This window comes from Saccopteryx leptura, chromosome 1 (genome assembly GCF_036850995.1).
Source record: "Saccopteryx leptura isolate mSacLep1 chromosome 1, mSacLep1_pri_phased_curated, whole genome shotgun sequence".
In the NCBI taxonomy this organism is placed as follows: Eukaryota; Metazoa; Chordata; class Mammalia; order Chiroptera; family Emballonuridae; genus Saccopteryx; species Saccopteryx leptura.
In genome coordinates, this window is record NC_089503.1 from 157180506 (window position 1) to 157206971 (window position 26466).

The 26466-nt window shown below is 41.5% G+C and overlaps 1 protein-coding gene across 1 annotated transcript in view; it reads left to right on the top strand.

The window, feature by feature from the left end:
- Positions 1 to 26466, top strand: part of OXCT1 (3-oxoacid CoA-transferase 1) — a 149726-nt gene that overhangs the window by 74351 nt on the left and 48909 nt on the right. The window contains exons 11-13 of the mRNA XM_066378358.1: positions 724 to 772; positions 7555 to 7627; positions 8251 to 8326. Coding sequence (XP_066234455.1) covers positions 724 to 772; positions 7555 to 7627; positions 8251 to 8326 — 198 coding nt within the window. The remainder of the gene's footprint in view (positions 1 to 723; positions 773 to 7554; positions 7628 to 8250; positions 8327 to 26466) is intronic.

Below are 26466 nucleotides of genomic sequence, written 5' to 3' on the forward strand. Positions count from 1 at the left end.
TACATAGGTCTTAACATTAGTTACTGCTTCAATTTATTTCAAGAATAAAGTTTTGGTCCCGTAGGAAGTCAGTTAAAATTTTACAGCCAGGATATGCTCATTCTTGGTTCTATCTTATGCCTTTTTTTTTCTCTCTTTTTCTTCCTTTTTGATTAATATATATTATAAAACCCCTTGCCCCATCAAGTAATTAGAGATGCCTTATAAAAAAAACCATACAAAATAAAAAATTAAAAACTTACTGAGCATAAGTGGGCAAAGGGAGAACACAGGCAGTGAAACATAGATGTGAGGGAGAGGGTTAGGACCCTAATAAATTCTAGACTTCAGTCTCTGCATGCCAAAACGCTGAGACTTTGCCTGAGTCCTTCCAGCCAAATAATGCAGCCATTCAGTGTATAGTCATTTGATTCTAAGAGGAAAGTTTATGAATAACATTGGCTGGATAGTAGTTACTTTTTGTTTTACTGACCTGTTTCTAATAACTTTCAAACTTTGGTAATTTTTAGAATTATTTTTTATTAACCCAGTCACAGTTATTAGTGTGGAAAAGACTAATCAATATGAGAAACATCAGAATTTTTTTTTAAGGTTCACCTCAAGTCTTTGAATGACAGTTCTTTAGAACTTCTAGAGAAGTTATTTATATCACAGTATTCATGTATGACTCAGTGAGAAGCTTCTTTTGCTAACTGACGTTGGTTGGTTTGCTTTATTTGACAGGGTCCATATCCATTACAAAATGAAGTCGATGCAGATCTAATCAATGCAGGTAAACTCGTTCGTTACATGTTTTTCCAGCGTTTTCCTTGGCTGTCACCTGAGTACTATGCCCAAAACTAGCAAGTTGGGCTTGATTCTTTGTCTTTCCCTAGAGAGTGTTCACTGTCGTTTTCGTTGAGAAGGGGAGCTAAGCCTTCCAAATCCCATCTTTGCCTGGCACTTGTCAGAGGTCCCCTCTTGTTTAGGGCAGACTAAGATAAAGGCCACATTGCAGGTGGAACTCCATGTGATGACAGCAAGAGCTTTGGCGGCTCAGTCAGCCAGGGTCCTAGCTATAAATGAGGTCATGAAGAGAATGAAAGAGAAGGACCATTGACAGGGGTGTGGACAAGATTAGGGAAGCCAGGAGATAAGGTGCCACAGGGACTTCCTATCATCCCTAGGCAGGCCTTACGGGGCAGCTGTCAGAAAGGGCCAGTCACCTAACGGGAACAATGGCCTTCAGTAGAGGAACACAGCCCTCTTGCTGCAGCCTGGGTGGAAGCGGGTATGTGTGCTCCGCCGAGTCTCCTGCTCGAGCCTCCCCGTGATGATTCCGGGTCAAATAGGTCTGCCTTCTCATGATGAGAAGGGTGGTGGTGTGGATCCCTAATGGCAGAAGGAAAAGATCTGGTACCCTGGGTTTCTGTTGTAGGAGCTGCTTACTATCCACTAGTCATCATCAGCGTTGGAGAGCGTCCTCCAAAAGTTCAGGGTGCTTAAGGGTGTGTCTGCCACTAAGTATGACCCAGTGATATGAATAATAAATAGTTACTTTGAATTGGGGACTCTAGTCTTTCCACATCCTTATTCCCACACTCACATGCTTTGCCGCTTATTATTAGCTTTTTATTTGACTAGAACAGTGGTTGGCAAACTGCAGCTTGCGAGCCACATGCAGCTCTTTGGCCCCTTGAGTGTGGCTCTTCCACAAAATACCGCATGCGGGGGCTACCTCGATAAGGAATGTACCTACCTATATACTTTAAGTTTAAAAAATTTGGCTCTCAAAAGAAATTTTAATCGTTGTACTGTTGATATTTGGCTCTGTTGACTAATGAGTTTGCTGACCACTGGACTAGAACATAGAGTCGCATATATCATATTAGCAGCTGGCAGGGGGACAACAGGTCGGATGTTCTGGCTGTGGTCATTGCCTGCTGTTGAGTTCCCGCTGGCCCTGTGCTGGGGTGAAGGTTGTCTTTAGATGGGGCTGCCCCTCAGAAGCTAATTTTCATACTATTCTGTCCTGCTTTTCTTTACCCTTCTCTTATTCCTATTCACTCTACCCTTGAAAAAATATTGTTTTTATTCCACATTCAGAAACAGTATGTGCACATTTCAGAGGAAGAGGAATATGAGCTGAACATAAAGGCCAGCTGCCAAGGAGAATTGATGTTTGATACTGAGAATTTTTGGAAGTAAAACAGCTTCTGGTTGAATAGGTGAATTAGTTAACACGACCCGACTCTGAAAGGCTCACTGTGATGAAGCAATGACATTTAACCAAGGCTGTAATTTAATTGTACGGCACCCGTTAGCAACAGCTCATTGATCTGTAAAAATATTTGCTGCTTGGTTTAATTAATTTGTGATGTTGTTGAGTTATTTGCAAAATGAATAACTCCATTTTCTAAATTTCAGGCTTGGGTTCATGAAGCCTACTGTCCCTGGAAAAATAGTTAATCTTTTCAGTGATGTTATTGGATAGTGGGCGTTTTCTGATTGAGTTTAAAAGTAGCTCAATCCTAACAAAGCCGTCAGTTTTATATTTCAGCTTCTGAAATGTCACGTATGATCCTAAACTACTTTATAAAACAGTAATTCAGTGCTTTCGGGAGGCTGTACTGCAAACCAGTTTAATAAATATTCTAATTCATCGGAGCCCTCTTTGGGATTTATGATGCTTTGGATTTTGGAGCTGTCCAAATTAGGGAAGACATACTCTGACCTAGAGAACCCAGAATATAAATTAGCAGGTTCCTCAACTCCTCAAATTTGGAAATTACCTGAGAAATCAGCCCATTGTTGATGTTAATTTGAAGAGATTTTTTTATACAAGTCCCTTGAAATGAATAGACAGTTATGTGTCTGGCTAAAAAAAAAATCTATGTGTTAAATTTTAAAATAATAATAGAACTATTCCTAAGGATCCCTTTTTCTAAATAATAATCTCATGTGATTATATAGAAGTGAATCAGCACTCAGCACTTTAATAAAATTATATAGTTGAAAACATACCTTTTTACACATATTATACCATCTGAACCTCGAGCAAAACCTCATTATGCAGATTAGGAAACAGCTCAAGGAAGGGAAGCAATGTGCTTAAGATCGCATTGCTAGGGAGTGGACACAAACAGCCCTCTACTTTGTCTCCCTTTCCCTGTACATTGAGCTACATGCTCTGTTAACAAGCTGAATTTCACAAAGGCACAGGAGGCCATGCTTAGAACATTTTAGAGGTCTCACGAAGATCTGCAGTATCCCAACACAATTTAAAATTTTCTGATGTTGCCTGACCGGGCAGTGGCACAGTGGATAGAGCATCAGACTGGGATGCAGATGACCCAGGTTCGAGACTCCAACGTCGCCAGCTTGAGCGCGGGCTCATCTGGTTTGAGCAAAAGCTCACCAGCTTGTACCCAAGGTCGCTGGCTCGAGCAAGGGGTTACTCAGTCTGCTGAAGGCCCGTGGTCAAGGCACATATGAGAAAGCAATCAATGAACAACTAAGGTGTCGCAACGAAAAACTGATGATTGATGCTTCTCATCTCTGTTCCTGTCTGTCTGTCCCTGTCTATCCCTCTCTCTGACTCTCTCTCTGTCTCTGTAAAAAAAAAAAAAAATTTCTGATGTCTCCTGTTTACGTTTTAGCTTTCATGTTAATATGTATTTTGCAGTCTCTTCTATCTCTTAATATTTTTTTCTTATTTTAATGTACAAATAGGGTATAAATTACTTACCATTGACTAAAACTGCTTTAGAAAAAAAAATCCACCATGTTCATGGTTATAAATATCCCTGGCCCCTACCTCATGTCTCTAGAGCAGTGGTTCTAAGTGGGGAGGAAATAAAAAACTGACCTTGGAGACATTTGACAATGTCTAGAGACGTTTCTGATTGTCATGCCATGGAGAGTTTTACTGATATGGTGAGAAGGATTTGTTGCTAAACATCCTACAATAACCAGAACTGCCCCTACAATGGGTTACTGAGTCCAAAATGTCACATGTGACGAGGAGGAGAGACCTGTTCTGTAGTTGTAGGTGCCACACCTGAAGTCCCACAGGCCTATGGACTGCAAGACAAAAAGTACAGAATTCAAGATCGAGCTAATGGTCGCAGTGGACTTCTTTAGCTTGATCTCTCACTGCCTCTCAAGGGTGCCTGAGCGCCCCCTACTGGGCTTCTGGGTCCACTCCGATCGTCACTGTCACGTATGCTTTCCTTTCTCCGTCTCTTACCTCTTCCTGTGCACCCCCACCACCAGTTTTTTTATAATTTTTTCTCTATCTCCTTCCTTTTTCTTCCCCAACTCCTTATTGGTAATTTCCAATTGAAATGCATTATACCTGTCCTGGAGGTCCCAGTTCATTTTCCTCTTCAGATCCTTCTGTAGCTTGCCTGTGTACCTGCATCTTCCTTGCCAGACAGGATCTCCTTTTGCTGAGGGCAGTGGTTCTCGAAGTGTGGTCCCCAGACCTACAACACCAGCACCACCAGTGCCCGGGCCTTGTTAGCAATGGAAATTCTGTGGCCCCGCCTCTGGGAGTAGAGCTCATTAGTCTACATTTTTCTTTTCTTTTTTTTCTGTATTTTTCTGAAGCCGGAAACGGGGAGAGACAGACAGACTCCTGCATGCGTCCCACCGGGATCCACCCGGCACGCCCACCAGGGGGCGGCGCTCTGCCCACCAGGGGGCAGTGCTCTGCCCCTCTGGGGTGTCGCTCTGTTGCGACCAGAGCCACTCTAGCGCCTGGGGCAGAGGCCGAGGAGCCATCCCCAGTGCCCGGGCCATCTCTGCTCCAGTGGAGCCTCGGCTGCGGGAGGGGAAGAGAGAGACAGAGAGGAAGGAGAGGGGGAGGGGTGGAGAAGCAGATGGGCACTTCTCCTGTGTGCCCTGGCCGGAAATCGAACCCGGGACTTCTGCACGCCAGGCCGATGCTCTACCACTGAGCCAACCGGCCAGGGCCAGTCGGTTTTTTCTTAGCCCTCCCTGAGATCCTGGTGGGTGTGCAAGTTGGGGACCACCAGTTTAGGGCATCAGTGTTTCCTTTGTAACAGTCTTCAAGGCACAGAGTAGACATTTGCTTGATGTTGAGTAAATGACATGTTAAATCATGAACCAAAGGATCTTGTCACTTGAGAAACTCTATTGCTCAGATGTCATGAAAGGATCCAGATTGTTATACACCGAAAACGGAGAAGACAGGAATCAATCAGAAATAGCCAAATAAGAAAGCTCTTTTTCTTTAAGGAATTGTATTACTAGATGCAGTTATTTCTTGACCACATTTGGATATTGTATTTGAAAAGCATGGATTCAGCTTCAGGATACTTATTTTTGTTTAGATGTTAAATGTGTAAAAATGCTGAAAATTAACTTTGCTTCTGAAGAATGTAATTTGTGAGATAACCCAATGAATTAGCAAGGGCCTGACAACTTTCTTCATGAGAGTGGTTTTCTGGGCTGTTTAATAAAACCGTGCTTCATAAATCACATGGGGAGAGCTTCAGCTTAAAGTTTCCTATGAAGTTGTAAATAACACCTCCTCTTATTAGCCAGTGGAAATTGCCATTTGGAAATCATTGTGATTTAATACATAGAGAACAAAGGAATTGAGATTTTTATGCTTCTCTGCTTTATTGTCCTACCTTGCCTCTCCACTCCACAGGGTTGGGGAGGAACTGAACTTGCTGAACACGGCACTGGTGTTAGGATAAGGGCGAGCTGCATTAGGGCTGTCCTAAAACCTGGCGTTCCCAGGCTGTCTGTATTCCCGCACCGCACCGTAAGAGCCATTTCTTTGTCCTGTGATATTTATTCCTTGAGGGGCGACCGCATTGTTTGGAGCAAGGGATGATAAAAGCTAATGATTATGGAGTCCTTTCTCTGTGCCAGGCATTAGACTAAGGACTTCCCGTGGCATTATCTTATTCCATCCTTCAAATCTTATGTGCTGTCTAAAAGCTCCTACCAACCACACTAGAAAGTGTTTTCTAAAGCTTTTCAGCCTTATGATACTTTAAAAGATGTGAAAATGTTCCCATTGTTTAGAATCAGACTCCTTGGGGGGATAAATATTTTAGCACAATATAAACAGTCTTACCCTTTCTCCATATTCCACATGGAGAGAGTGATAGAAGGAGAAGTTAGTTTTTAGGCAGGACTTGAGAAGCTGAGTCCAGCTGTGCTGCACAACTGGCTACGGTCAGACCACTTTGGCCCTGCTGTGTCCAGGAGCCTTTCTCTGTGCCAGTCTTGGAATCACAACTTTTCTTCCCTTTCTTTTTGTCTGAGTCCACTGGGGTAATGCAGAAGGTGTTCTTGTACACTTGACTTACCTTTGGCAAAGTGGCACATGAATTCTGTTCTGGTTGAGGCCACGCACTTCTCCCAGGCACCTGAAGGTCCTGAATGGGCAGGTAATAAACCACAAGAAGAAAGGAACTTAGACATGAGCCATATAGTATTATTGGTTGTGTGGGGACTCGGTGACCTTGAAGATCTGTCCCAATTCTGAACTTTGATTATGAGATGCAAGTTGGAAGTTTCCATTAAGTACTTGGGCCAGCCTCAAGATGTTATTCCCCAGTGCCATCAAATTCCTAGGGTGTTAACCCTTTGGGTAGTATGAACGTTCATGTACGTCCTCGTGCCTCCTGACCATCCAGAATACAATCGTACAAAAATTTTCATTTTCAAAATGTGTGAGGCAACATTAAAAAATGGCAAATGTATGTTCTTCTTGTTTCCATAAATTGGTTATAAAACAAACATGATTTTCAGTTAATAAAACTGCAACTGGAACTAATTTCATTTTTTGAAAAATAACTCCCAGGGATCAGAAAGCATGAAAAATCTCACTTCTTAAAGGGTTAATAGAAACTTAGAGGGGCAATAGAGGAAAGATGGGGGGTCAGGAGCAAGAGAGAAAGAGAGAGAGAGAGCTTAGCATTAAAAGAAGAGATTCAGGCCTAATGCTGTGAAGGAATTAGGTAGGTCCTCTCTTTCTAGATTACTCATTGTTTCTGAAGAAATATCTGAGTGTACCTCCTGTACCATTGCCCTCAAAACTGCATTTCTGCCTGGTAATTCCAGTCTCTCTGCTCCAGTGAGCACAGGAGCACTGAATTGTGACAGGTGCCTCCCGGAAACCTCTTTCCCCCTCACTCCTGTTAGCAGTTAGCAGCAGCTGGCGATGGGAGTGAGGCTGGTGGGGGCCCTGAAGGGGACGGGTAACGGGTTGCGTTGTCTGTAGAGAATTTCAAAACAATACCAAAGTGGAAAGTTGGTCTGCTTTTTATCACCACCATGGAAGGGCAAATCTGAGCAATGTTAGTGACAAAACGCTTCTCTCCACAGAGGGGACAGTCCCCACTGTGTCCCCCACATCCCCAGTTGTCACTGCACTTTGGTGAAGGGAGCCTTAGTTCCTTAGGAAACAGAGAAGGTACAGACCCCTCTCTCTACCACAATTCTCTTAGAAATCTAATAACCTTTTCTTTTATTTTTTTCCTTTGGTGTGTGTGTGTGTGTGTGTGTGTGTGTGTGTGTGTGTGTGTTTAGGCAAGGAAACGGTTACTGTTCTTCCAGGAGCCTCTTACTTCTCCAGCGATGAGTCATTTGCGATGATTAGAGGGTATGTAGTCTCCGAGCCGCTCAGGTTTTGCGGTGCACCATATGCTGAGTCACCGGCTGTGTTAGCGGGCTTTGAAACTCACACATCTCCCAGCCAGAGAGCCATCGTGCGCTGGTTCAGCTGCACCAGGGTGTGAAATTATTCGCACTGCATGTTGGGAACTGGAGCAGGCAGCCTGCTGTTATTATAAGAGCCCCCCACCCCATGGAATCTATATCTGTGTGCCAACTATGGTGAAGTAAACATTTTTACCAAGTTCTTTCTGAGGATCCAAACATTTTCTACAAACTGTGTGTTCATTTTCTAGCTGGTGTTTACCTTCAAATCCAGACATTCTCCCTCACTGAAGGAAACAAATTCACTGCGTGACCAGTATTTATTTTTTATTTTTTTGGAAATAATATAAGCTATAATTTTTGAAAGAACTCTTAATGGTTACTTCTCTATATCCACTTGAGCGGATATTTGAAATCAGGTGTTTGGGTGGGTGGGAGAGAACAAATGTATTTTAGGGAATAGGGAATTATTTATTTTAATTGCTAGAAATTTCAGGCAAAGAGGACATAGAACTTCTGACACTTGCCCACTTGCCCTTTATCTCCCCCCCCCCCCCCCCCCCACAGAGGACACGTCAACCTGACAATGCTTGGAGCAATGCAGGTGTCCAAGTTCGGTGACCTGGCCAACTGGATGATACCTGTAAGTGGACATTTTTTTTTCATTTGAATTCTGTTTGGCTCAAAACTATTATTGCTGAAACATTAAGAAGAGTCTTGTCAAATTTCCATGACAGTACAATACAATTATTTAAAATACAAATTTTTTTATTTTTTATTTTTTACAGTGACAGAGAGTGAGTCAGAGAGAGGGATAGACAGGGACATACAGACAGGAACGGAAAGAGATGAGAAGCATCAATTATTAGTTTTTTGTTGTGCGTTGCAACACCTTAGTTGTTCATTGATTGCTTTCTCATATGTGCCTTGACCACGGACCTTCAGCAGACCGAGTAACTTCTTGCTGGAGCCAGCGACCTTGGGTTTAAGCTGGTGGGATTTTGCTCAAACCAGATGAGCCCGCGCTCAAGCTGGCGACCTCAGGGTCTCGAACCTGGGTCCTCTGCATTCCAGTCTGATGCTCTATCCACTGCGCCACTGCCTGGTCAGGCTAAAATACAAATATTTTAATGTGTTTTTCTTATTTGAGTCCCATATTAATTAAGCAAACACTGGGAAATACTCAGCTTTGCCAGCTTACCATGTAGTTTGGACTAAACATAGGGAAGATCAGAGCCAAACCACAGTTTTCCAAAAAGAAACAGAGGTAGGGAAGGTTTTCAAAAATGGTTTAGTTATATTCTGATAAAAGTAAGAAATACAACTGTTTATCATACCTAAGCTTTTATAACTAGAAGAGACAGTGAATGAGTTTATAAATTTTGTGTTAATTCTGTTATTTTCTTATTCACAGTGAGTGATTAAAATCCTCCCTTGATCGGTTATGTGACCCCATTAAGTACACAGTGACGTTGTCTTCTATCATGGAGTACAAAACCTGTGATGTTCAAATATGCTTGTGAAATCCAAACAGTTTTCATTTACTAGTGACCTAAATCAATGATGAAACCATTAGAATTAGTTTTGGAAAACGGAGGGTAATGAGTTAATTTCAGAGTGTGGTTCATTATTATTCTGGTTGTTGCTTGTTGCTCTGTCTGTATATGGAAACCACAGTGAGCGCAAATCCATGATTGTGAGCTCATTTTGGCTGGTAGCTCAGGCTGCTCTTCCAAGGTGCATGTTTAAGGATGCCTGTGTATTTCTCTGGCACCAGTTAAAAAGAATTTGGTTTAGTAGCTGAGGTTCGTGTTCTAGGATTTGAGAAGTTTTTGGAAAATCTCTTAGATTTTTTTCTAATAATTTATGAGGGAAGTGGATTAGTATAGTTGATAGCAATGTCAGAGATTGTGTTTGTTAGTTTAGCTCTTTTTCTCTGTTTTCTCCTGAAGTATTATTTTAAGGTTTCAACCATTATTAAAGACCTGGTTTTCAAACTTGGTTACAAATTGGAATCACCTGGGAGGTCTCAAAAATATGGACACCTGCATGTCATCCCAGAGTATTCAATTTAATTAATCTAGGATATAGCCTGGGCACTGGGCTTAATTTTAAATCAACTGTAGTGATTACAATGTATAACCAGGTTTGAGAACCAATGTATTAAAGAATGATCATTATTTATATTTAAAATGTAAGGGAAAATATGATTGACCCATTCATAGTAAGAACCCTTAGCAAATTACTGATTGTACTTTTATTTTAGTTTTAAAACATTTGTCTTTCTATAGCAGCCATGGTTGTAAGAGTTGACCGCTTTTGGAAGCTTCAGAGAATCAGAGAGGGTCTCCTGAGCATCGTACAGTGAACCAGGGTGACAGTTTATGGAAATACTTATTTGTATAGGAAATCAGAATATATTTCTGTTTTCAAATTTTAGAAAAAGGCCATGTGGGTAGTAGGAGCACAGAAAAGTAAGACCTGGGTTTTAGCCCCAACTCTACAAGTAATCAAGGTGTGACCTTGAACATGTCACTTAAGCTCTTTGAGTTGAACCCTCATCTATAAACTGAGGGTTTGAGACTAGATCATTTCAGGGGTCCCATCTGGCTCTCATTGCTTAGTGGTTAAGAGGGCCCTTTATTGAGACAGACCTGCATTAAAATCCTTTTTGTGTCACTTGCTAGCCGTGTAACTTGAAGCAGTTGCCTATGTGTCTCTTCATCTATAAAATGGGAATGATATTGATGTACTTAGTATGTACTTTACAGAACTCTATAAAGAAATAAGTGATTTAATGCACACAAAATACATATCATAGAGCTTGAACATAGTACATGCTAAATTAGTGGGTTTTTAGAATTTGACAAATTTAGAGGAAGAGTTGGGGATTCCTGGCTGAGAAGGGAATAGCATTGGTTACTGTGAACAGAAGCAATAGAGTTTTAAATCTGTGTATTTTGTTGACTTGTTAATGAGGTTTTTTGAAATCAGTTTGCACAGTGGTTCTGGGTATGGAGCAGAAACATTTAATACATGTTTGCATTCAGAAGACTTGGGCACCTTCATAAAAATATACAATTGGTTTAGCAGGCAGTGAGGCTAGAAGCTCTCCTAGTGACAATATGCATCAAGTAGTCATTTGTAGAAAAGATTTTAGGTGTGTCACAATTTTACATATCCTGTTGAGATTCCTGTCAGTGATTAAAACATCAGTGTTTATTGCTTTATAATTTTCTTAAGACAATCTTATGCTAATGAGTTTCCAAAGAACTGGCCCCAGTCAGGTGGCAATTGGGAACTCTGAGGTTCTGAAGGAGCATTGAGAAAAAGTAAGCATCAAAGTTGTTCTTGTGTCTGGTTCCACTCTTTTGCTAATGCAAGTTGGTGGTGTCATTTCTGATGAGCATTTCTTTTGTTCTTTTAGTAGCTGGTAATTATTTCTTGGCTTCTTTATATGTGATGCACAGTGTGTATATTTGATTCTTTTGGTTGCAAGATAGCTTAAGAATTCAAGACCATGATCTTTAGTGTGGAAGACATCTGATTTGAATTTCAGCTCTATCCCTTACAAATTATACAATCTGATGTACATGTTTTTGTTAGAATTAAATGAGGAAGAAAGCGAAAAGTGAACCAAAAGCCTTTCATAAATACTGGCTATTATTTTAATCTTATTCAGTGCTCTATTGCTTAGCCTTCAAGAGGGAATATTTGCTTTAAAATACATTGACATAACAATACTATATTTTACCGTAAGTAGGACCACCTGCTATCCTAAGTTCATTTTCTTTTATTTATTTATTATTTTTTAAAATTTTCTTATTTTTTTACAGGGACAGAGAGAGAGTCAAATAGAGGGATAGATAGGGACAGACAGACAGGATCAGAGAGAGATGAGAAGCATCAATCATCAGTTTTTCCTTGCGACACCTTAGTTGTTCATTGATTGTTTTCTCATATGTGCCATGACCGCGGGCCTTCAGCAAACTGAGTAACCCCTTGCTCGAGCCAGTGACCTTGGGTCTATGCTGGTGAGCTTTTTGCTCAAGCCAGATGAGCCTGCGCTCAAGCTGGCAACCTCAAGGTCTCGAACCTGGGTTCTACCGAATCCCAGTCCGATGCTCTATCCACTGCGCCACCGCCTGGTCAGGCCCTAAGTTCATTTTCAAGTGCCCAACATTAAACTCTTTGAGGACAGATTTCTCGCTCTTAATTGGTTATGCATAAGGTACAGTTTAGTCTTCTTACATAATTTCAGTGAGCAGTCTTTTTGTCCCAAAGATTTATGTTGATTTATAAAATGTAGATATATTTTTATTGCAAGAATTGACAGTCAAGAAGCTGCAAAGTTCAGCTTTATTATATCATTTTTCATTTACTTTTCTCTTTTTACTGGCTTTAATATTCTTTCAGTGATTGTAAAGCCCGAGTTTTTCTGCATCATGGCATCCCCATTAATCATTACCCTGTCGGAGCATCATAAACATTAAGTTTTAAGGCAGACAACCGGTGGAGATGCTATTTGTCTTATTCTTTATTAGCTCCTTGGTATGCAGCATTGGTCCCATGTACACAGATTTTTAAAAGTTCTGCCCTGAAGAATCTGAAGAGAGAAAATTTAATAGAATAGTATTTGGCTCATTTGAGTCCCCTGATTATCATGTTGATGGTAAACCCAGGCAAGTGACAAAAATGTAGAAGCATGTGTAGTTGTAGAATCTATATCCAGAAGTGCCCTGGCTTTCCTGATGCCTATTTTTGAAACACGGGTGCCAGAGATTATTGAGTTGTAAAGGGAAACAGAAGTGTGTGGTCGGCTATGTGAGCTGGTTATGGAAAGAATGCAGCAGTGGCCCCCTGGTCGGGGCTGCTGTGTGTGAACCACCAACAGCCCAGGGCTCACGCCTTCTGCGTGGGGAGAGAGGAAATGAGGGCTGTGAGGGATTCCTAAGGCAGAGGGGGACAGGATGTTTTGGTGTTTGTTTTTCCATTACATTTAAAAAATTTATTTATACATTTTAAAAGACTAAATACAAACTAATGTCATGTTCATGTGTGCTACATGTATGAGCGCACAAAGTTGATTTGGTCTTCTAAATATGATGCATTTTTAAAGAAGCTAACTTTCTAGTCTTCCTACTCGAATGAGTAAAGAGGGTTTGTTTGCAAGATTCAGTCTACTGTTTTTGTTGCATCAGTTGTAGTCTAATATTAAATCCACAGATACAGAAATATAAAGATTACAGTATAAAGACAGAAACATACAGATATATATGTGCAGTTTTAACATTATTGGTGCCTGTGCATTTGGTACTAATGCTCAGGAAACTGCAAACCATGGGTAAGGGAAAAGGACAGGTGGAAAATATGTATTCGATGGTGTGATGCTTTTACAAGTATTGAGTGATGCTGTTGCCGTGTCAGTGTGATATAGGAGAAAGTGCACAGAACTCTGGATTTGGATCTGTGCATACATGCTTATTCTGTCACTTACTGGTGATGTGGCAAATTATTTCATTTTAGCACACTCATTTATAAAATGATACTATGTAACTCATCTGCTTCTTCTGCAGATTAAATTAGTTCATTCACTCAACAAATATGTATTAGGTCTGTATTAAAAGGCTACGCACTGTTCTAGTCTTTTGAATATGCAGCATTTAACTAAACATTAAATTATCCACATTTATGAAACTAATATTCTAGCAGAAGTCAGCAAATATGGCCTATGTGCTGAATCTGGCCCATTGTTTGCTTTAACAAATAAAGTTTTATTGGAACACAGCCACATTTACATATTACCCATAGCTGTTTTTGTGCAGCAACAGAGACTGTATGGCCTGCAAAACGTACCATTTAGCTCTTTACAGAGAAGCGTGCCAACTTCTGCTATAGATCATTGATTTGAAACCTTTCTTATTTTCTAATATAAGGTTGTAATGCTATAAATTTCTCTGTAACCACGTATTAGTGACATCTTGCAAATTTTTGTTATGTTTTCATTTTCATTCTTTTCAAAATACCTTGTAATTTTCAATGAAACCTTTTTAATGACCTATGCATTCTTTAGAAGTATGTCATTTGATTCCCAAATTTTTGGTGATTTTCCACAAAACTGTGTTAATTGTTTTTTTAATTCTCGAGATTAGAAGACATACTTTATATGGTTTTCATTCTTTTAAATTGGAGATTTACGGATCAGAATATAGCCTATTATAGTGACTGTGCCATCTGCACTGGAAAAGAATGTGTATTCTGCTCTTGGTGGGTAGAGTGTTCTATAACTTTAATCTGGTCACAAATCTACTTTTTCCTATCAATTACTGAGAGAGGAGTATTGATATCTTCAACTATAATTGTGCACTCGTCTATTTCTCCTTCCAATTGTATCACTTCTTGCTTCATATATATTTGTGCTCCATTACTAGGCATGTAAGATTGTTATGTTCTCTTAACAGATTGACTTATTTTTTATTATATTCCTCTCTATCTCTGGTAATATTTCTTATTCTGAGTCTACTGTCTGATATTAATATAGTCACTCTGCATGATATATCTTATTCTATTCTTCTACCCACAGCTTTTCTGCATCTTTTTTTTTTTTTTTTGTATTTTTCTGAAGCTGGAAAGGGGGAGAGACAGTCAGACAGACTCCCGCATGCGCCCGACCGGGATCCACCTGGCACGCCCACCAGGGGCGATGCTCTGCCCACCAGGGGGTGATGCTCTGCCCCTCCGGGGCGTCGCTTTGCCGCGACCAGAGCCACTCTAGCGCCTGGGGCAGAGGCCAAGGAGCCATCCCCAGCGCCCGGGCCATCTTTGCTCCAATGGAGCCTTGGCTGTGGGAGGGAAAGAGAGAGACAGAGAGGAAGGGAGGGGGGTGGAGAAGCAAATGGGCGCCTCTCCTATGTGCCCTGGCCGGGAATCGAACCCGGGTCCCCCCGCACACCAGGCCGACGCTCTACTGCTGAGCCAACCAGCCAGGGCCGCTTTTCTGCATCTTTAAGTGCATTTTATTTCTTTATTTTTATAATTAACATATAGTTAGGTTTTGCTCTTTTATACAAATTATAATTTCTAACCTTTACTTGTAGACTTAGACCATTTACATTTAATGTAATTATCAACATTGCTGGGTTTAATTCTATTAACATAGGGGTTTTGCCCCTACTTGTTTATCTGTTCTTTTTTTTTTTCATTCTTTCTCTACTTTTTTTGTATTTTTCTGAAGCTGGAAACGGGGAGAGACAGTCAGACAGACTCTCGCATGCGCCCAACCGGGATCCACCCGGCACGCCCACCAGGGGCGACGCTCTGCCCAGCAGGGGGCGATGCTCTGCCCCTCCGGGGCGTCGCTCTGCCGCGACCAGAGCCACTCTAGCGCCTGGGGCAGAGGCCAAGGAGCCATCCCCAGCGCCCGGGCCATCTTTGCTCCAATGGAGCCTTGGCTGCGGGAGGGGAAGAGAGAGACAGAGAGGAAGGGGGGGGGGGTGGAGAAGCAAATGGGCGCTTCTCCTATGTGCCCTGGCTGGGAATCGAACCCGGGTCCCCCGCACGCCAGGCCGATGCTCTACCGCTGAGCCAACCGGCCAGGGCCTCTACTTTTTTTTTTATATCAGTTAACTATTTGTTATGATTTTATTTTGTCTTCACTATTGACTTTTATTTTTTAGTGATTTCTCCAGGATTTACAATACACATATTTATCACAGTCTACTTCAAGTAATATATCACTTACATATAATGTAAGAACCATACAAGTGGAAACTTCTCTGCCCTGTTCTTATCCTATTTGCTGTTGTTGGTCATATATTTTATTTTGCATGTGTGATAAACCCCATGATGCTCTCTTCTTTTTGCTTGAAACAGTCAATTCTTTTTTAAAGATATGAACAATGGGAAGAATTGTGTATTTTGTGTCTTTTTATTTTACACTATAATATATGTTATAGGTGTTTTGTATAGTTCTTCAACAAACGAGCTCTCTTCTGGTCTTCTCCTTTGCGCCCGTCCAGATTGCCGTGGGAGGGCTTGCACTTCTGCTTGAGGACGTCCTTTGACGTTTCTTGTAGTTCAGGTCTTACAGCTGCCACTCAGGTTGATTCTTCCAGTCTTTCCTCTTAAGTTTCATTAAGGTTAGTCGAGGGCAGCCTTTGGATTCGATCTATTTAGCCCACTGCTAAGGTGATTTTATCTGAGAACTCTACCTGATGCCCCATGGACTGAGAGGCCTTTTTCCTCCAACTAGTAGGATGTGAGTTGTTCTCAGACCTGTGTGAGTTCTGGATATTTTTTGCCTAATACTTTGTACGGGTTCTTCCCCCGACCTGGGGTAATTTCTTCTCATACATTCACACACCAGCACTCTGCCGAAGACCTGAGGTGAACCCTTTGCTTGCTCCATCCCTTCTCTCTCTTTCTCTGTAGCAGTGTCCTTTCTGATATTTTGCTTTGGCCTTGCTGAACCCAACAGGACTGCTGGGTTCCAGCAGGGTTCCCCTCCCTGCACCCGAGGCTGCGGGCTCCCTACAAGAAGTGGGCTGGGCAGTTGTAGGCCCGCCTCAGGGCTTCCCTTCTCTGAGACCACAGCCCTGGACTGCCTGTTGTCTCATGTCTGAAAGCGACTTTTTCTTATGTTTTGTCTGATGTTCTAATTGTCTAATACCATTAATGGTATTTTTGAATCTATATCATTATATATTTCTTGGATGCTTTTTTTAGAAAATTAAATTTAATGGGGCGACACTGATCAATAAGAGTACATAGGTTTCAGGTACACATCTCTATGGCATTTGAACTGTTGATTGTGCTGTATGCCCGTCACCCAAAGTGAAATCATTTTCTGTCACCGTATATATGTCCCTCTTTTCTCCCTTCCCCCCACCCTCTCTTCTCCCAGCCTCCTCCCTCTGTCCCTAGAAGTAGAATATCTTGGTCAGTGTTTCAGAGTTTTTTTGATGCATATTGAATTACTGTCCAGAAAAATTATTTTAATTCACAAGTTTCCACTCTATTACCAACACTGGTGTCAGCTTTTTTTCCGATTTTATTACAACAGGTCATTGAATCATGTTTTGTTACAATGTTGACGAGGTGCTGCTGGAACTTAACTTTTGTCTCTATCAACTACTAGCCTTTCATTATGTGTTCTTTTGCTTAAAATCACAAAGCCAACAATGTTAAGTGAGGATTTACTATGTTCTATTCTACTCTTGAGCATTTCTTGAAAAACTGCTGTCTGACTGTTTAAAGAGCAGGCCGTGCCTCACGGTCACGGAGCGGGCATGTAAGCCTCTCCTCTGTTCTTGAGACCTTCCCTTTGGCTTTTAGCAGTTCTTACCTCCTAGCAAGTACTGTTCCAGTGCCGCCACCACTGGTAATCTTAAAAGACAGCATTGACAGTGACTTCTGTTTGTGTTAGTGAATGTGTCTTAGAGACCCGCTGTAGCAGGCACGCGTGTGTTTGTGTTTCTGTGCCCGGGATCTTGAACACTCTCTCCATGTGCAATGAAATCAAAGCACAGCCACTTTTATCTCATGTGGTGCCTGTAGCTTTATGCTATCAGGGAAGGTTCCCTCTGCGTGACCTTTCAGCTCATTCTTAGATAATAAACTGTCCTTGGGTCATTTTACTTTGCAAGCTTAGCCCTGATTCAAGAATAAAAGAGTCCAGTCGGCACGCCCTGGAAAGCAGTGCGTCTCCTCTCACTCCTGCTCTCTCCCCGCCGTGGTCCAGGCAGCGCCCACGTTAGGGCAAGGTTGTGTGGGGTTCCTGTACTTTCTCCTCACCCCCTGCCTCCCCCAGCTCACTGTTTAGCACCCACCAGGGACACACTTCAGTAGAATGGGAAGGGGAAACAGGGCAGGCAAGTTCTTAGATAGCTGATGACTGGTCATCAATGAGTTGTCTCTGTGCTCCCAGGTCCTTTCAGATGTTTAAAGTTGACTCTTTTTTCTGTGTGCATGTGGGTTGGAGGGGATGGGAGTTCTTTGGCGATCCCTATTTGATAGATACTTGAATTTACCAGGATTCCAAACTGCCCTCTTGATGTTCCACTTATCTGTCAGACCTCACCCTTACTTGACTATCGCCCCTGAGACAGAGGAATTCCAAGAGGCTGGCAAGCCACCCCAAGGAGGAGCATTCTGGACATACCAGGACTTTTGATTCAACACCCACTTGCACGAGACTCTCCTTTTACCCTATAAATTCATCCCCCTAGCTTGTACTGGTGCTCTTCTCCCAAGAGAAGTGCCCAGCAGGGTTCCTTTCTTCTTTTCAATAAAGCCTGTTACTCTGGTCTTTTTGGACTCCCATGGATTCCAACATTTTTTAGGCTCCTTCTGCAATATCCTGAGGGAGAGTGGCTGGATGCTTCCCTATCAGCTCCAGATTTTTCTGTGGTCCACGTCATATACTGATTGTCACTGATAAGGCCTTCTCCTCCTCCTCAGACATCCTGTTGAGAAAATATGAAAGCAGACCCTGGCCAGTTGGCCCAGTGATAGAGCGTTGGCCTGGCATGTGGATGTCTCGGGTTTGATTCCTGGTCAGGGCACACAGGAGAAGTGCCCATCTGCTTCTTTACTCTTTCCTTTTCCCTTCTCTCTATCTCTTTCCCCTCCTGCAGCCAGTGGCTTGATTGGTTCAAGTGCGTTGGCTGAGGGACCTCAGGCACTGAAAATAGCTCGGTTGCGAGCATGGCTCCAGGTGGGCAGAGCATTGGTCCCAGATGAGGATTGCTGGGTGGATCCCAGTTGGGGCACATGTGGGAGTCTGTCTCTCTATCTTCCCTGCTCTCACTTGGAAAAAGAAGAAAAAAAGTCATGAACGTATCTGTAGTCTGGCCCTCTCCCACCTGGCCCACCTTGGGAGCACTCACACCTTTCTCTCCCAGCTCCAGCGGTGGGCCAGGTTTCTCAGGTCGGCGTCCGGCACGCCGGCGCTGGTTACGTCCTGGCCCCTCTCCTGAGGCAGGCAGCTCTGGTGTGGTTGTGCGGGCTCTGGCTGTCAGGGAGTGAGGAGCAGGCACATACCCACCCCTCCATGGGTGCCAGGGCAGAGAGGGTAGGGTCACAGCCCACTTCAAAGATTTTTCATACAAAATCCTCTACTATGGTCCATACTGGAGTATTTCTTGATCTTGCCAAGGGTCCCAAGATCTTGTTTTTGACAATTTCTTCTCTTTTCAAAGTTGTTTCTGACCTTTTTTCCCCTCCCCCCTGTGAATTCTGCTTCTGAGCGTGTTGGTATCCCATACCTGTCATATATGAACATAAGTCAAAATCAAGATAAAATTTCCAATCGAGCATCTGGTTTCTGCCACTTTGGCTCTGGGCCGCTGTTCCTGCACTACTGCATTTCTCCCTCGTCAGCTCGTGTTCAGCGAAGCCTCTGCCCGTCCAGGTGGCTCCCACCTGTGGCCCCTGGACGCAGGGTGACCCCCACGGCCTATTCCGTTTCCCAGGAGCCTTAGACGGAAGAAGGGATGAGGAAGAACCCAGCCCAGCCCTGTTCATTCTGCCAGGGAGTAGAGACGGCACCGAACCAGTGCACGGACCTTTACCGCCTATGCCAATTAAGCACATCAAACACTTGTAGAATTTCCAAGAGCAAAGAATGAACCCTTCTTTTACAGCAATTTAACAAATAGAAATACATATTTTTTTAAAAAAGGCAACTGAATGAAATTTATGAATTTTGGGTTGTTATTGGAAACATAAGATAGTTATTATTCTTTACTTGGATGCTATATTTGATTATCCCAAAATAATTTTGTTTATGATTATCTAGAAAATATTATATTGAAAACTAACCTTTATTTATTTATTTTTTAAATATTTTTATTTTATTTATTCATTTTTAGAGAGGAGAGAGAGAGACAGAGAGAGAGATGAGAGAGAGACACAGAGAGAGAGAAGGGTGGAGGAGCTGGAAGCATCAACTCCCATATGTGCCTTGACTAGGCAAGCCCAGGGTTTCGAACCAGAGACCTCAGCATTTCCAGGTTGATGCTTTATCCACTGTGCCACCACAGGTCAGGCGAAAAACTAACCTTTAGTTTTATTATTTACATCCAATATTTTTCAGACTAAAAAAATATTTATAGACAAACATTTGATATATTAATTTTATAAGGAAAATTTCTCTTACTTGGAGGATTCTCTAAGCTATGATTAAAAGCTGTGGCTTAAATAATAAATGTTATTTTTACAAGGAGGTAACTAATAGCTATTAAGCATATACCACTGGCCCGGTATGTACGATGCTACTTACTTGGATATTTATTGTCATTTAATCTTTGTAGAACACAGGGAGTTGAATATAAAATCCCATTATTGTAGATGAAGAGACTCGGACCAAGAGAAGTTGAGTATTCACGTTTACATAAGTAGCAAGTTATCAGTGGGGATTTGATCACAGTCTTTTTTCCTCTGACGTACTTTGCATTGTGTCACAAGGTTCCTTTGTGGAGCATCTAATGCCATTCATGATGGAAACAAAACTACCTGTAAAATATTAAATATCCTTATAGCATTTCTGTCAACTTGATAACCAAATTGTTGTTTCTTTGTGTGGGATGAAGCTCATTGCAGTGGGAAGTGTGCATGCTGTGGACATGATGCTGGTCAGGCTGGGGTTTGAAAGGTACTGGCTTGGCCATGTGCATGTGCTTCTGCACTTTATCTTTTTTTTTAAAGCTCTTACTCAGATTCTAAAGTTTCCAATGCCTAATTAGGTATAATTAACGTAGTCTCATATATGAAGTGTTTTAACCATTATATTTCTCCACTTTTTTTTAAAGATCCACCAATAGAAGAGTTCTTTGGAAGAGTTCAGGTCCTCTACTGGAAATTTTATATAATTAGCTTTCAATACTCTTAAATGGAAAATATTGAAATGTAACAGCAGAAACGTGGGGATCGTTGCAAAGGGGAATGCTAAATAGAAGTTAAAAAAAGATTAAAATTGAGATCAGAAAGAAACAATAGCAAATTAATTAGCAAGTCGGATTATTCAGCCTAGATTCCCACATATGTTAATCATTTAGGTAAGCAAAGGAATATGAAAATGTGAAATAGACTCTTCTTTTTATAAAATCTCAATTCTCGGTGATTTTTTTTTCCCGAAGTTAGAAGCAGAGAGGCAGTCAGACAGACTCCTGCATGTGTCCGACCTGGATCCACCCGGCATGCCCACCAGGGGGCGATGTTCCACTGCAACCAGAGCCATTCTAGTGCCTGAGATGGAGGCCATGGAGTCATCCATAGTGCCGTAGCCAACTTTGCTCCAATTGAGCCTCGGCTGCAGGAGGAGAAGAGAAAGATAGAGAGAAAGGAGAGGGGGAAGAGTGGAGAAACAGATGGGCGCTTCTCCTGTGTGCCCTGACCAGGAATGGAACCTGGGACTTCCCCATGCCGGGCCGACGCTCTACCGCTGAGCAAACTGGCCAGGGCAATTCTTAGTGATCTTAAAGAGATTTTTGTCTTTTGGTTGCTGTCTGAGTCTGTTTTCCACTGGAGGAAAGGAAATATGTTTCTCCTTGCTCTGCATCATACGACGTGTTTGTGAATGACTGCTTTGCTCTATGAACTGTATTCTCTGGCACTCAGAGGTGTCAGAACCAGAGACTGAAAGGATGGCGACCTAGACACCTGAATGATTCCATGCCATGGTGCTCTATAGCCTCCTAGCAGCTCTTGTAATAATTTGATCTCATGCTGTTCGTCTCCTCTGGTGTTAGAACAGACTTCTATGCATAGAATGGGTGGTTGGTCATTTTATTTTTTTCCTAATCAACCAATCAGTCACTCCCTTTCTTTTCCCTTCCTTTCCCATCATCCCTTCTCTTCTCTCCCCATTTTCAGAGAGGCACACTGACCAAATTTGATGTTGTCAGTAAATATCCCTTTGGCTAATGGCATGTTTGTATGACTACAGCAACCCTTTCTCATTAAATGGCCTACTTAAAAGGAGGGGAGGAAATATGAAAAATGATAGATGAGGTCTTCTAGTAATCCATTATTAGCAACTTCATAAATAATGGAACCAGCAACCTCAGCATTCCAGGTCGATGCTTTATCCACTGCGCCACCACAGGCCTACAACTTCATAAATAATGGTACTGCTGATATGACTTGGCAGGGAATGAAACCAAAGGGCTGAAGACACTGTTCCCCTGCAGCTAAAGGCTATAGAATATAACATGCGTATATTCAGCTGAGACAGGTACCCGTTCACGCCAGTTTCTAGAACCTACATTCCTAGTCACTTTCTCTCCAGATTCTCTTCAAGCAAATCCCATATATCAAATCATTCTACTCATAAGTATTTTACCATTATATCCAAAAGAAAGGTATTCCTTTTATAACCTCAGTTCTGTTATTTCAATAATCGTAAGGAATCAAGAATATAATTCCTGCCTAACCTGTGGTGGCACAGTGGATAAAGCGTCGACCTGGAAATGCTGAGGTCGCCGGTTTGAAACCCTGGGCTTGCCTGGTCAAGGCACATACGGGAGATGATGCTTCCAGCTCCTCCCCCCTTCTCTCTCTCTCTGTGTGTCCTCTCTCTCTCTCTGTCTCTCTCTCTCCTCTCTAAAATGAATAAATAAATAAATAAAAAAATTAAAAAAAAAAAAGAATATAATTCCTTAATATATCTCGAGCCAAACAGCACTGTGATTTAACTGATATAGAACATGAATCCAGAGAAATGAGGTGTCTTGACCCAGGTTACAAAACGAGATAGTATCTCTTGTCTTAGAATCTTGTAGGGATGCTGTTTTCACCACGTGAGTTAAAGTTTACTTCTGAAAGTTTACTTCTGAAATACAACATCCCACTCCAAAGAACCTTCCATTTCTTTTTACATGTGCACTTAGAAGCAGTTCAGTGTCTCTGTGACATGACATACTTAACCTTTCTAGATCTCAGCTCTGTATTTTTAGACTGTGCTGAACGGGTTATGTTTTATTTAACTAAATTTATTAGAAGGTGTTTTGGGTTATTTCCCCCCTCCATATTGTGTTGTATTAAGGACTGTGGATAGAGTGATGAGCAAACCTAATATAGTCCTTCTTATAAAGGATCTTATTTCTATGGTGAATATAAAACAGGTGAGAGATGGTATTATTGTGCAAAACCTGTTGTACACTAAACCTTAAATAGGTTGATTTGGGAAGAAATGGTGGGTTTATAACTTGTCCATTTACATGGTATATTTTGCATTAATTTAGGTCTCCTTTTATCTCCATTATATTTCTAATTATTTTATAGTTTTTGTCAATGTTTTCAGCTGATTTTCATTTTAACTTCTAAGTGATCATTGCTAATATAAATGAAAACTATTTAATTTCACTGTATTTTTTTTTTACATGGGGGTGCATTTCTCCTTTTGAATCGTTTATTTGGTGTTCTTGGGATATATTCCTAAAAGTGGGATAGCTGGGTCAAAAGGCAGTTCAATTTTTAATTTTTTGAGGAATCTCCATACTGTTCTCCACAGTGACTGCACCAGTCTGCATTCCCACCAGCAGTGCAAGAAGGTTCCCTTTTCTCCACATCCTCGCCAGCACTTATTCTGTGTTGTTTTGTTGATGAGCGCCATTCTGACTGGTGTGAGGTGATATCTCATTGTGGTTTTAATTTGCATTTCTCTAATGATTAGTGACGTTGACATTTTTTCATATGCCTATTGGCCATCTGTATGTCCTCTTTGGAGAAGTGTCTATTCATTTCTTTTGCCTTTTTTTTTTTTTTACAGAGACAGAGCAAGAGTCAGAGAGAGGGATAGATAGGGACAGACAGACAGGAACGCAGAGAGATGAGAAGCATCAATCATCAGTTTTTCGTTGTGGCACTTTAGTTGTTCATTGATTGCTTTCTCATATGTGCCTTGACCATGGGGCTACAGCAGACCAAGTAACCCCTTGCTCAAGCCAGCAACCTTGGGTCCAAGCTGGTGAGCTTTGCTCAAACCAGATGAGCCTTCGCTCAAACTGGCAACTTCGGGGTCTTGAACCTGGGTCCTCCACATCCCAGTCTGATGCTCTAAACACTGCGCCACGGCCCGGTCAGGCTTACCCATTTTTTGATTGGATTGTTACCTTCCTGGTGTTGTTTTACAAGTTCTTTATAAATTTTGGTTTTTAACCCCTTATCAGACATATTGTTGAATATGTTCTCCCATTGTGTGGTTTGCTTCTTTAATTTGTTCATATTGTCTGTAGCTGTGCAAAATCTTTTTAGTTTGATATAGTCCCATTTGTTTATCCTGTCCTTTATTTCCCTTGCGCGTGGAGATAAATCAGCAAATATATTGATGCGAGTGATGTTGGAAAGCTTATTGCCTATGTTTTCCTCTAGGATGCTTATGGTTTCACGACTTACATTTAAGTATTTTATGCATTTTGAGTTTATTTTTGTGAATGGTGTAAGTTGGTAGTCTAGTTTCATTTTTTTGCAGGTAGCTGTCCAATTTTCCCAACACCATTTGTTTTTTTTTGTTTTTTTGTTTTTTGTTTGTTTGTTTGTTTTAAATATTTTTCTGAAGCTGGAAACGGGGAGAGACAGTCAGACAGACTCCCGCATACGCCTGACCGGGATCCACCCGTCACGCCCACCAGGGGCAACGCTCTGCCCACCAGGGGCGATGCTCTGCTCCTCCGAGGTGTCGCTTTGCTGCAACCAGAGTCACTCTAGCGCCTGGGGCAGAGGCCAAGGAGCCATCCCCAGCGCCTGGGCCATCTTTGCTCCAATGGAACCTTGGCTGCGGGAGGGGAAGAGAGAGACAGAGAGGAAGGGGAGGGTGGAGAAGCAAATGGGCGCTTCTCCTATGTGCCCTGGCCGGGAATCGAACCCGAGTCCCCCTCATGCCAGGCCGATGCTCTACCGCTGAGCCAACCGGCCAGGGCCACCATTTGTTAAAGAGACTGTCTTTACTCCATTGTATGCTGTTACCACCCTTGTCAAATATCAATTGTTCATAAAAGTGCTGGTTTATTTCTGGGTTCTCTGTTCTGTTCCATTGATCTATATGCCCGTTCTTATGCCAGTACTAAGCTGTTTTGAGTACAATGGCCTTGTAGTATAACTTGATGTCCGGAAGTGTGATACCACCCACTTTATTCATCTTTTTGAAGATTGCTGAGGCTATTCGTGTTCTTTTTTGGTTCCATATGAATTTTTGGAATATTTGTTCTATATCTTTGAAGTATATCCTTGGTATTTTTATAGGAATTGCATTGAATTTATAAATTGCTTTGGGTAATATAGACATTTTAATGATGTTTATTCTTCCTAGCCATTAACACAGTATATATCAATACTTCCACTTGTTTGTATCATCCTTGATTTCTTTTATCAATGTTTTATAATTTTTCAAGTACAAGTGTTTAACCTCCTTGGTTAAATTTATTCCTAGGTATTTTATTTTGTTGTTGCAATAGTGAAGGGGATTGTTTTCTTAATTTCTCTTTCAGACAGATCATTGTTGGTGAATAAAAATGCCTCTAATTTCTGATTATTAATTTTATATCCTGACACCTTGCTGAATTCCTTTATCCAGTAGTTTTTTGACATTGACTTTAGGGTTTTCATATCATCAGCAAATAATGATAGTTTTACTTCTTCTTTTCCAATTTGGATGCCTTTTATTTCTTCTTCTTGTCTGATTGCTGTGACCAGGACTTCCAGAACTATATTGAATAAGAGTGGTGAAAGGGGCACCCCTGCCTTGTTTCTGATCTTAAGGGAATTGCTTTTAACTTTTGCCCATTGAGTATGATGTTGGCTGTGGGCCTGTCATAGATGGCCTTTATCATGTTGAGGTATGTTCCCTGTATTCCCACTTTGCCACTGTATTTTTTTGAAAATAAAAAAGAAAGAATGTTTTCTGGCAAAATACAAGTGAAGAAAATTGCCACAAATTTTAAGGTGAATAATAAATATAAAAAATCTTAAGAGATTGTTAAAAACTGATAATCATATTAAAAGAGTAATAAAAATTCAATATGTACCTGTTTAATACTAATGGTTTTATAGAAGTTACTTTCTCTCCTTTGGTCTAATCCAAAGAATCTAGTTCAAAAAATCTCACTGTGATGATGGAAATGGTCTATGTGTGTTTTGTACACTATGGTAGCAAGCCACATGTGGCTTTTGAGCACTTGTAAACATGGCTAGTATGACAAAAGAACTGAATTTTTAGTTTTACTTAATTCAAATATATATGGCCACATGTGGCTAGTCTACCTTATTGGACAGTGCAGGTCTAATCTATTAAAATTAAGGTCTAACTCTAAAATATTATTTTAACATTCAACCTATGCATTTACACATTTCTGAAGATGTTATATATAATGCAAAATTTGAGTACTTAGAAAAATAAATAGTTGAGAGGTGATAAAGTTTTAAAATTGTGTACTCAGTTGAAGTTTCTAACACTTGAGAACTAGAAATCACCTGCATTGTACAACTGAGCCTCTGGTTTTGAAATGTAAAGAATGTTTTACTGAGGGTAAGCTTCTAAAAGTCAACCCCAGCCTGACCGGGCGATGGCGCAGTGGATAGAGCATCGGAATGGGATGTGGAAGACCCACGTTTGAGACCCCGGGGTCACCAGCTTGAGCGAGGGCTCACCAGCTTGAGCCCAAGGTCGCTGACTCGAGCAAGGGGTTACTTGGTCTGCTGAAGGCCCGCGGTCAAGGCACATATGAGAAAGCAATCAATGAACAACTAAGGTGTCGCAACAAAAAACTGATGATTGATGCTTCTCAT